Below are 12,130 nucleotides of genomic sequence, written 5' to 3' on the forward strand. Positions count from 1 at the left end.
TCTAAATTATTATTTTATTATCCCATTAAATATTGAGCACACTAAGAGGCAGAAGGGAAAGGCAGAATTGCACAAAATTCAGTACTGTCACCAAGGACATGAGGAAAATCAGCAAAAAATATGGGAAGAAGTCACTAACTTTACAAAACATCTAGATATTATTTCTTTTATGAAAAGGGGGTGGGATAATAGTAACTATTGGAATAAATAAAACAGCTTCTTGCTTAGAGAAATTGACATTTTAAATATACAGATTATCAGTCTCTCTGCTAGCATATAAACCAGTGGTGAAATCCAACTGGATTTATCCAGTTCGTGCGATCCAGTAGGGGCAGCAGTGGGAGGCTCCGCCCACCTGCTTGGACATCATGACATCCTGTTTTTGACTTTCTGGGCATGTGCAGAAGGCTCTGTGCATGCGTGGAGGAGGCTCATACACTCACATTTGTGATCCGGTAGCAAACGTAAATTATTTTACCCCTGATATAAACCCTGTTTGATTCTACAGGACTTTCAACACTGTAAAATGTTTTCTCACACTCTTGAGCACGTAGATGTGACTGGACTCAAATGTGGGAACTCCAAGTTTAATAACTCAGAAGATGACCATTAATTAAATATGCTGAAATTATGAACTTGACTGATAATTGTTTGTAAATCTCTAACTGCAATATAACCTTATGGGAGACCAGCTAAATGACAATTAAAGGATTGGTGCACTTTTGCATTACTGGTTGAATCATCCATATAAAAAAGAAGCAGACAGTTTGGAAGAGTGACAGAGAGTGGGAGAAGAGTAGTCATGAAAAATGATTGGTATTGCTGTAGCATATACAATTTGAACCTGGCAATGCATCCTCTGTATAAAATAGCATCACTGAAATTTCTGAAATTATGGTATTCCCTTGTATAATAATGTGTGTGTGTGTGTGTGTGTGTGTGTGTGTGTGTGTGTGTATGAATGTATGTAGGTCTTTGGTTATTCGGGTTTTCTCCCGCGTAAAATTGGAAGTGTCTTGGGGACGTTTCGACGAAGTCTCATTCGTCATCTTCAGGCTGGTGTTTTCGGCTTCATGCTTCTAGGATATATATATTTTTTGTACATATATTGCTCCTAGAAGCACAAAGCCGAAAACACCAGCCTAACGAGCTAGAAATGGATCTATTTAGGTCTCCCACCTAGCAGTGAGAGCTTGCTAGGTGTTAGAAAAGAAAAAAGCCCAGAACCGAGTAGATGAGATTCTACTGAGCTGGAGCTACAAAAAAACCTTGGCTACGTAGGGAAAACCTGGCTAGAAGAAAAACACACATAGACCCTACGAAGAAGTAAGAAAATTGATTATATATATATATATATATATATATATACATACATACATACATACATACATACATACATACATACACACACATATATATATATGCAAAAAATTAAAATCTCAGGTGTTTTCCCACGTCATTATAAATAAGTTGGTTAAAATATTTAAAATCCTAGTTAAAATCCCAGCTTAAAATCTTCTAAAAATCCTTACAGAGCACTCTGCAAGGTCCTTTAAAACCTCAGCTAAAATCCTACCAGTGACTTTAAAAGTTTTTCTTAAAGCAACGTTTCAACAGGCTCACAACCCTGTCATCTTCAGGCTCTGTTTCATGTAGAAGCTATGGGTTCTCTGTTGCGGGGCCGGAGCTGTCGCTTATCTATATTTGCTGCTGCTGACGTATGCTGGCTAGCCTGCAACTCTGTGTTCCGATTGGAGGATAACAGTTTTTCTTCCTGCTTCCTCCTCCTAGCTGCTTGGCTTCGTGTTACAGGCCCAGCTTTCTCAGATTCTCTATTATTATCTGTCTGCTGTAGAGGGGAAAGGATTCTGGTAGGCATCACAGCACCCTTGATTGTTAGTTGAGATCTCAGCCTATCTTCTGGCTCGATCCTCTCTCTCGATACGTATCCTCGCTCGATACGTCTGCAGGGGTCCAGCAGTATATTTAACAAGCTTGATTCCAGCAATTTTCTACTAGTTGAAGTATTCCCTGAATATAATTCTGCTTGGCATATTTTGGTTTATAAGAATTGAAAAACAATCTTAGCCAATGTTGTCTTCTTTTACTATACTATATCCCATCTTGTTATAGTGGATATACCACTATACCTTCCAGAATAGGTGTTTTTGGTTTTTTTAGCAGGAGGGAGGGAGGAAGAGGACTTGCAGGAGGAACAGATCAAAGCTTCTCTTCTCTTTGATCCATAGTACAAATACTTTCTGCTGGAAAGTATTTGCACTCACCCAAGCCACACAAATGGAAGGAGCCTTTCTGTTTTTACAAAACATACCATCAAATTCTTATGTGTTGAATAAAAGCACTATTTTCTTTGTTTTTAGAGGTTTCTATGATGGTCTCATGAGTTCCTTCTTCTAGTGGAAAACACTTGTGCAGCTATTTTTCTACAGTGCTTGGAGCTTTCCAGTTCAACTGATTACCTTTTGACTCTGCTGTGACACAGAAAATAGACTTCAAGTACAGAGACCAGTGTGGAAGGGTGTTTGTGGCATTAAAGACTTGGTTCAAATCAATTCTCGATTATGAAACTCACCGAGTGCCTTTGGGTCAGCTACTTTCTCTCAGCCCAATTACTCAACATGTCTCTTTTAAAAAAAGAAAAGAAATGGAGAAATCCTATGAACAGTATACTGACCGCTTAGAAGAAAGTTGGATATAAATACATATAATCCTACAAAAACTTATTTATATTTCCTATTTCTAAACCATCCATCTCCCTCAGAGATTGTGGCTGGACTGGGCAGGATGTAGATTCCCATAGTCCAAAACTTTTGTCTTCGTTCTACTTGATTCTTCTCCAGTCCAGCTAAAGTCAAGGTAGTTGGGAACTAGATGGCATAGGTTTATTAAATAAAGAGTGCCACTCCACTATGTCCCAGTCATTTTTATTTTGAACAGTTCACTTTTCCCTTTGCAAAAATTAAATTGCCTCTTTCCCTATTTCTCCATGTTTCTTTAAAATGGATTGATCCAAGATTTTCCCCTACTCACTATGAAAACAAAGCAAGGCAATGTTGAGGACTGACTGAAAACTGGCTTTTTAGATTCCCTTTGTTCAAGAGAGAACATTGATCAATTCATGGGGAGCATTGTTAACTTCAAAAATGGCAACAATAAGGACCCTGGCGGGGTACTTTTGAGGTTTGATGGGATAGAAACAATGACTGTGTTGAGGCAGCCTCTTGCTAAATTGAGATACTAAATAAAGCTCCAACTTCTCTCCTACAAGTAACTCACGAGTGGTGAGATCCAAACTGGCCCATGGACTTCCAAATACCAAAAAGCAAAAATATCTGCAATGGGTTATAGTAGTGAATGGAAGACACTACCATCAATCAAAGCCCCTTTGTATATATGGGTTGGACACTGCAGCTCCTTTTTTGTTGAGTGGTGAATGACTCTGGATGAAGCACATGCTTTTAGCAACATGGTTTCATTTTGCTTTATAATTTTTCCCAGAAAATATTTTGACCGCTGGGTCAGGATTTCAATGTCAAGATGTAATTTTCCATTTACCTCTATCCATCTTTAAAGGCTTATCTCTTCCATGTAAAGAATGAGCTTGCACATTTTGTCAATTCACCAAAAGCCAAAGTATTTTCCTTTTGTTCAATTGAAATAAGTTGAAAAATTATAAATATTTCAACTTATAAAAAAGCTGGAATATTGGAATTCATTCCAGAGATCTAAATTCTTAAACTATTTTCATTAAGACACAGGAAAGTAACAGCAAAAGGCTACAGCATTGTATTAGCTGTGTAATGGTTACTTCCAATACGAAGCCATATTCCACTGAGACCAGAAGAATGGTTGTTTCATTGTCATGTGGCACTACCTTATTTCAAAAAGCTAAGTAAAATCAGATCTACTTTACAATTGGAGGGCAGAACATTGTGAAATCCAAGGGAGAAAAACTAATCTGGGAGGTCAAAAAATATTCTGAAAGCAATGAAAAACTACATTTGTTCAGGTGGTCAACAGGGGTGACTTTTACTTAATGGAGACTTTAATTTTTAATATTGATGATAATTCACATGACTAAGTGAAAACACACAAGTGTGATGGAATGTCAGAATGTGGAACTAATTAAAAAAAAACATACCTCAGACTTGGGAAAGTAGAAAGCTCCAAACTATTCTATTTTGATTGGATTAAGTACAAATTGAAATAGAGAGTAGCTTTGACAGGCCTTCAAGATTCTGTTACAGCACCCCAACTCAAGTATTTTCCAAGACATTTAGAGGTCCAGTACCATTTTTGCTTGATTGTTAAGAAAAACACTGTTTAACTACAAATGGAATGAATCAAATGGTCATTAAATGAATCCGGCTTCCCCACTGACTTTGCTCATCAGAAGTCAGCTAGGAATGTTGCAAATGCCGATCACATGACCCCCAAGATGCTGGATGCCACTTGCCAAAAGCCAAAATTTTGATCACATGACTGTGGGGATGTTGCAACAGTCATATGTGTGATGACCACTTGTAAGTCACTTTTTGCAGTGCCATTGTAACTTTGAACAGTCACCAAATGAATCATTGTAAGTCAAGGAATGCTTGTATTCATAAGAACATGTCTGAGCTCAAATTTTCCATCTCATTCTACAGTTGAGATAAAATGTAATTTAACAATGGGATCAATGTTGTAAGAATATTTGGTACATAAGCCCCAGTGAAATGAGTTGGGGTTGCTCAAACTATTGTTCATTTTAACTGGCCAGAAGTCATTACATTTTTCAGGAAATAATGTCTCTACTATTCTTTCCAACCCCAAAAGAAAAATTGCTTCTGCAATCACAAGAAAAATAATACCCAGCTTTGCCATTATAGCTTTGCTCTACCATTATAGAAGAAGCAGTTGAGACTACAGCTAACAGTAAGCACTGTTCAGCATATTAGCATATTCTTCATATGTGTAATAGTGAATTATTTTCCATAAACTGTGCAGACCATTTTACTGAAGGAAATATAGTGGCTTATACTGTACCCATTTTTAAATATGCTTTGAAAAAGCACCTTTCCTTGGTACCATTTCAGAAGGCATTCTATGCCACTGCAATCTGGAAGCCTCTCTCCCAAATTTATAGTGTCTGGCTGGTTTACACAGATGGCAAAGCAGGCTTATGAAACAATCTCAGAATCTTTATTTTACCAATTAACCTCATGCAGGTTTACTTCTTGATCTGGAACTGGAAAAATGCAAAAGGATTTGCAAACTAGAAGAAAACTGAATCTGTTTCTTCTTGTTGTTTAGGATACAGATAAGCATTCATGAACAGATAAATTATGAATTGATTACTGAAAAATAATATAGTAGTGGAAAGTTTTATTTACTCCTTCCCCATATTTACCTCAACATACTTTTTTATGTCTGCATCCTGATAAAAGCTTAAAAACACTGAAGTATGTTGAACCTATTGCTGAGGTTATCTTCTTGTTAACTCTTTGTCTATATTTGTTTTCCACGTTATTTTATTTATTTATGACTAAGTAATCATGGCTAAAGAGAATTGAATCATTGAAAACTTTTATATGAGATTTGATCAATGACTCCTTTGTAACTTTCAAAAATAACATTTCTGGTGAAAAGATACCCCTATATTGTTTAAAGCTGCTTTCAATGTCATCGTGTTGTCACATAGTAGACATTTGATTGTATGTTTCAACTTAATACTGTTATTTCAAAGATGGACATCAAAGCATATACAGTAATCACTTTCTACTGTATCTTTAAATTCAATTTTTCTCAAAGATTAAGGCTGCAATTTATACTTCATGGACTTTATAAAAAGAGTATTCATGTCCGACTTTATGGACTGCACTTGATACTTTTACCTCTAATACATCCTGAAATGTATCATACATTTAATATATACCCAAACTGAAAAAATATGACCAGGGGAGATTGAATTATATTGTAGCTCAATTCAATTGGAAAATAATATGGTAATTATGGTAATTTAAAAGTAGAACTAGAAAAGTTGACTCCATTTTAATATTTTGACTGGGCCTCTACACAAGATCATGTATGATACAGATAAGTGGAACACCTAACTACTGCAATCCAACACAATCACTATTGTAGTCAGAATACTCTGTGGTGAACAACTACTCAACTACTCTTCTGTTGTTCATCTGACAAACCATCTCACCTATAGTGGATACATAACATTACAGACTTGACTCTTCTAGGGAATTATAAGTGGTTAAGATCATACTGTTGTTAATGGATAGTCAATACAAACAAAACCCATCCCATTTCATTCTCTTCCCAGGCTCTTCCCAGGCAGATATCTCATTTTCCCCTAAAGTTTCACTTAGAATATATTTTGCTGCCCTGCCACAAAATGATATGCTGTGTCATAACATAACTTATAAATGAAGATATATTTGAAAGTGTTCCTGAATTATGATCATACTTGATTTGAAAAAAAATGAAAAATGAAAAAAACTGAACCCTTTCACAACTGCCCGGAACAGCATGCTTCTGGTCTCCCTACCACCACCCACAGCAACAGAAAGCTTCACCAAGATGGGGGTTCTGTAAATAGTTTTGTAGGTAACTGGCAGGATTTCACAGTGATTAATTTTGCAAACCAGCAAAGTTCCTGGAAGTCTTAAATGGAAATGGAAGACCAAGAAAACTAATCACTTATCTGAAAGCATACCATAGCGCTCATGCTTGTGTGCGTGAGCACACACATACAAGCGTGCACACACACACACACACACACACAGAGTAAATAAATAAATAAAACCCAGGTGATTTTTAAAGGGCAGTCAACCTCCTTCCAATCCTATCAGCCACAGCAGATGTAACCATGTCTTCTCCCTGGAAGAGCCCCTTGCAGAGAGAAATATATATATATATATCCCAGGATACGTTTTGAGCAAGGCACACACTGTACCTATAGGCACAGGAATACAACTTACATCTCTGAATTTGTTCCAATATTTATCTTTGTCATATTGGGACACGGTGCTCAGCCATTTGTCATTGTCCAAAAAATTGCCATTGTTGTTGTTGCTGCTGCTGCTGCTGCTGCTACGAAGGGTGATCTCTGGATGCCTGCCCTCTGCTTGCAGAAAACACCAAAGCGCTACGGCTAATATCCTGTACATCTGGCAAAAGAGGAAGAAAGGATGAGTGGAAGGATGCGGAGAAGGGAAGCCGAATATCCACCACCACCACCACACACACACCGGGCTCAGTCAGCCACTTAAAAAAACAAAAAACAAAACCCAAACAAACAAGTGCTTCAAAAACGCAGCGGGGAGAGTAACCATAGGAGGGACAACGTGGGTTAGTCAGGTATGTTGGGCAACGGAGCTGGCTCTCTCACACCAGCCCACGCCGTTGCGCAGAGCCACCGAGCGAGGGGAACCGAAGTGCCAAGCAAGCGGCAGACGCCTAGAGGCTACCAGCGGTTGGATTCTCTGCAAAGTTTGAGGCGACCAGGTGGGATTCCTCCTCCCAATCCCGCCTGGTCCTCCCGGCTAAAAGCTCGGAGCAGCCGCCCCTCCGCCAAGTGTGAGAACGTGACCAAAGCGAAGCGGGCGCGCGATGCCCCATCCGCCGGCCGAAGCCACCTGCAAGTTTTCCAGCCGGGATGCTCTAGTTCTATACTCACCTTCAGCCGAAATGCTTCGCCGTCAGGGGCTGCGTCGCTCTTTTCCGGCCGTCTCGGGGTAAACCGAGTCACCCTTTAACCCCCCTCCCGTCCCCTCTCCTCTTCGGCTCGGCTCGGAGTAAAAAAAAAAAAAAAAAAAAACACCACTGGGAAGCTTGCTCTAAAGCTTCGCCCAGCTGCTTTGTGCGTGCTTGTCGAAGTGTTGGGCTTGGGGTTGTGTGTGTGTGTGTGCGCGCGCGACTTTCCGACGAGCTCGGCGGCGAAGCGTCGAAATCTGGCGCCACTTAGTGACCGAGTTACGGCACTGCCGCTGCTGGGAGCAGAAAGCGAGCGGGCTCCTTTTCCCGTCTCTTCCTGGGACTGGCTGGCTCTGCCTTCGGGGGCCAGTCTATTTTTTTTTTTTTTTTTTTTTGGAGCTCCTGGGAGCATTTGGCCTCGGATGATGCGCTTTTCATCCTCGGGTCCGGTTCAAGGATTCCCGAAGCCGTGGCTGTTGCTTTATTGAACAGGTTGCAGTTCCCTGGATTCATGTGTTGCGTTATAATATAAACCATCCTTTGCAAAGCGCCGTAGCTGGTTTTGTATATAAAAATAAATTACTGAGCAAAGTGTACAAACCTGGCCTGCGTCTAACATTCAGGCCATACTGTATTCCTCCTTAAATAGAATCTAAATAATTTTAGGTATCTGTTAGAAGCTCTTATGATGTCATAAAAATAATAAAATGATGCAATTGCATCACGGCATCTAACACGAGTAGATACTATTCTTACTATAAGTAGATAAGTAGTATGTAGTAACTACTTAGAAAAGTATACTATCTATACTGTATACATCATTTGCTTGATTATATCATCTGGACCCCTTTCTCCTCCTCCTCCTCCATGGATGCTAGTGGTACCAATTATCTTTCAGGTTTGATTCACATATTCCGTAATGTGACTAATTTGATTTTGATTTTGTGCAGTGTTTGAACTGTGCAATCTATTATGGCTCGGACTTGCAAATGAAGCAGGCCACCAAGCTGGTTCCATAAAACCCAATAAAAATTCTTGGCTTAGAGAGTATATGAATTCAGCCAATATAAAGTCCTGTCTGGAACAGTCCTCTTCTGATTGCAGTAAACCACCATGTGATTTATTTTGTGATTTTAGCATTCAAATGAGAGTTAATTGTCAAAACGGGAGGGGGGGTAAAAAACACATTTGGCAAAATTCTTTAATAAAGAAAGTAATGAATTGCCTTGTTGTATTAACATTTATTTACATTACCATGCAGTCCATTGAATTCAGCAGCTACTTATATGCAGATGTGATTTCTCTATAGCAGATGTCCCCAATTTGATGATCTTCAGAAATGTTGGAGTTTCCTATTTAATGGATTTTTTAATAAATTAACAGAGTTGGAAGGGATCTTATAGGTCATCTAGTCCAACCCCCCCCTCAAGCAGGAGACCCTATACCATTTTTGACAAATGGCAGTCCAATCTTTTCTTGAAAGTCTCAAGTGATGAAGCTCCCACAACGTCTGAAGGCAAGATGTTCCATTGATTGATTGTGCTCACTGTCAGAAAGTTCCTCCTCATTTCTAGGTTGAATCTTTCCTTGGTCAATTTCCATCCATTATTCCTTGTCTGCCCTTCAGGTGCTTTGGAAAACAGCTTGACCCCCTCCTCTCTGTGGGAGCCCCTCAAATGTTGAAACACTGCTATCATGTCTCCCCTGGTCCTTCTCTTCTCTAAACTAGCCATGCCCAGTTCATGTAACTGTTCTTCATATGTTTTAGTCTCCAGTCCCCTAATCATCAGCCAAACAATGTAGGCTGGTGGCTCCCAGGGGGAGGGCCTTCTCTGTGGGGGTTCCCACCCTCTGGAATCAGTTGCCCCCAGAGATCAGGATAATCCATGACCTCAATGCCTTCCGTCATTCCCTGAAAACCCATCTTTTCCAGCAAGCCGGGTTGGCTTAAGAAGAAATTTTAAAATTCTTTTAATTAGTCTGTGATTTTTTAACTTTCGGGCCAAAATTTATATATATTTTTAAATGTTTTAATATTTGTATTCTATGTTTTTTATCTTGGCTGTACACCGCCCTGAGTCCTCAGGGAGAAGGGCGGTATATAAATTGGAAATTAAAATTAAATTAAATTAAATTAAAATCCTGGTTGCTCTCCTCTGCATCTTTTTTATAGTGTGGTGACCAAAACTGGATGCAGTACTCTAGGTGTGGTCTTACTAGGGCTTTATAGAGTGGTATTAGTACCTCACTTGATCTTGATTGTATCCCTCTGTTAATGCAATTTAGGATTGCATTGGCTTTTTTAGCTGCTACTGCACACTGCTGGCTGATTGTCCACTAAGACTCCAAGATTCCTCTCACAGTCACTGCTATTAAGCCTGGTTTCCCCCAGTTTATATGTGTGCTTTTGGTTTTTCTTACCTAAGTGTAAGACTTTACTTTTCTCTACATTGAATTTCATTTTGTTAGATAATCACAAACAGATAGTCACTTCCATAAGTCATAACTGCCATGATTGACATATTGAAAATGTGGCATTAAGGGCCCTGTTACTTGGCTTTAACATTAGCTAATTAATCATCACAGCTGCTCTTTGTACTTATTTATTTTGTTTTAAATGTTTTTTAATTGTTTTATAATTTGTAACTCAAATTATAAGTTACTTGGTTGAGTTAGGTGACTGTAGAAAATGAATGAATGAATGAATGAATGAATGAATGAATGAATGAATGAAAATTGCCTACCCCAGGTCCCTGAAAAGGACTTGATAGGTGGGCAAAAATGCCAAATCCAGTCTAAATATCCAGCTGACTGTGTGATTAATAATAACAATAACAAGGAGAAGGAGAAGGAGAAGGAGAAGGAGAAGGAGGAGAAGGAGAAGGAGAAGGAGAAGGAGAAGGAGAAGGAGAAGGAGAAGGAGAAGGAGAAGAAGAATGTGTTTAGTCCAACTTCGGGTTACATCCAAAGATGTATCCAAAGAGTTAGAAAATGGCTGAAGAGAAATTTGAACATGGAAACATCAAAACCATCAAAATCTGGGCCATGCCTGTGATATAATACTGACTGTGAGACCAACCATAATAATAGTAATACTTTATACTGTATCATGAACTATAAGTATTTAAATAGATTATTTTGACTGCAACAGTTTGGATTTGATTCAAAAATGTACTTCAAAGACATGAATGCTTTAAAGAACTGCAGAAAAGTTCTCTTGTTTCTGCTCCTCTGAATGCCAATACACCTTTTTCATACTGAAGATTACTGTTTTTAGGGTTGATGTAGTTAGATCTTATGTTGAGAATAGTTCAACACTAGGTGTCCTCTGAAGTACCCTCCAGTTCTAAATAATATGAGTATAGCATAATTCTAAGCTGGAGTAACAACTTCTCTACCAAGAACTTTAATTTCAGAGTCAAGATTGTTGCCCAGAGGATTCATTATTTGATTATTTGTGGTGCTGAGAGTTTTGTGCACTTTATAGTGTTTTCCATGCTAAATGCATGTCAAAAAGATTATGAAAATTGATGGAAAGGTAGCTTCACATTACAGTATTTTGATCATTACTTAGTGTTATTATACACTCACAACTATATTGGTCCAGAATTTTTCTCTTTACTTTTAGTATAAATGCCAAAGGGCTATGTCATTCATAGATAAAACATGTAAAACTTTTTTTAAAATGGTACTCTAGTACATCTTCAATGTAGCAATAACTATAAGGTTATACTGTTGTTAAATCTGTATTTTCCAAGAAGACACTTTAGTTGTTTAGTCTAGATACTGTAATGTGGATAATGTTTGCAGAAGACAGTTTTTTGTGTATTTTTGTGTTTACCCAATTATGACATAATTCCATATTTCAAATACTACTAATCCCTTCTGATCCTACTCAGCCTGAGATCTAAGTTTAATCTTTGACAGTAATTCACATACTTCAGCAGCTGCAGAACATCACAGCTATTTATCATTCACAGTAGTACTAAAACATTTTTGCCTGTAAATGTAAGAATGGATTTATTTCCAACAACTGTGTCTAATTCCAGTGCTGAGATTTGAGCAGAATAAAATCATCTGATGTATAAGGGAGTTTCATTATTAAACCAGTACAGATCCTAGAAATGTTTGACTTCCGCTGTCCCTGGGGGTTCTGTTGAATGTATTGTCAGCAGATTGAATGGTGCAGCAAAGATTTCGGTATTAGTGAGAATCTTTGTGATGGCAAAAATATGGGACTGCTTCAACAAGTGGCAAATTTTAAGGCTGCAGTATGGTAATGACTGAAGTTGCTTCTTGGTAGATCCAAGATATTCACTTGCTTTGTTTTAGGTTAGCAATATACAGATTTACAGGTTGAAGGTTCCCTAGGCAGTTCACACTTTTCTGGTAACTGTTTATAAGAAAAAAAAAATAGAAGAGC

The 12,130-nt window shown here is 38.4% G+C and overlaps 1 protein-coding gene across 1 annotated transcript in view; it reads right to left on the bottom strand.

The window, feature by feature from the left end:
• SPOCK1 (SPARC (osteonectin), cwcv and kazal like domains proteoglycan 1) overlaps positions 1 to 7,181 on the bottom strand; it is a 510,659-nt gene extending 503,478 nt beyond the window's left edge. Inside the window, exon 1 of the mRNA XM_070933894.1 lies at positions 6,993 to 7,181. Coding sequence (XP_070789995.1) covers positions 6,993 to 7,181 — 189 coding nt within the window. The remainder of the gene's footprint in view (positions 1 to 6,992) is intronic.
• Positions 7,182 to 12,130: the final 4,949 nt, after the last annotated feature.

The sequence above is a fragment of the Pituophis catenifer genome, unplaced genomic scaffold, assembly GCF_029215685.1.
Source record: "Pituophis catenifer annectens isolate HBS135680 unplaced genomic scaffold, rPitCat1.0.hap2 SCAF_2, whole genome shotgun sequence".
NCBI classification, from domain to species: Eukaryota; Metazoa; Chordata; class Lepidosauria; order Squamata; family Colubridae; genus Pituophis; species Pituophis catenifer.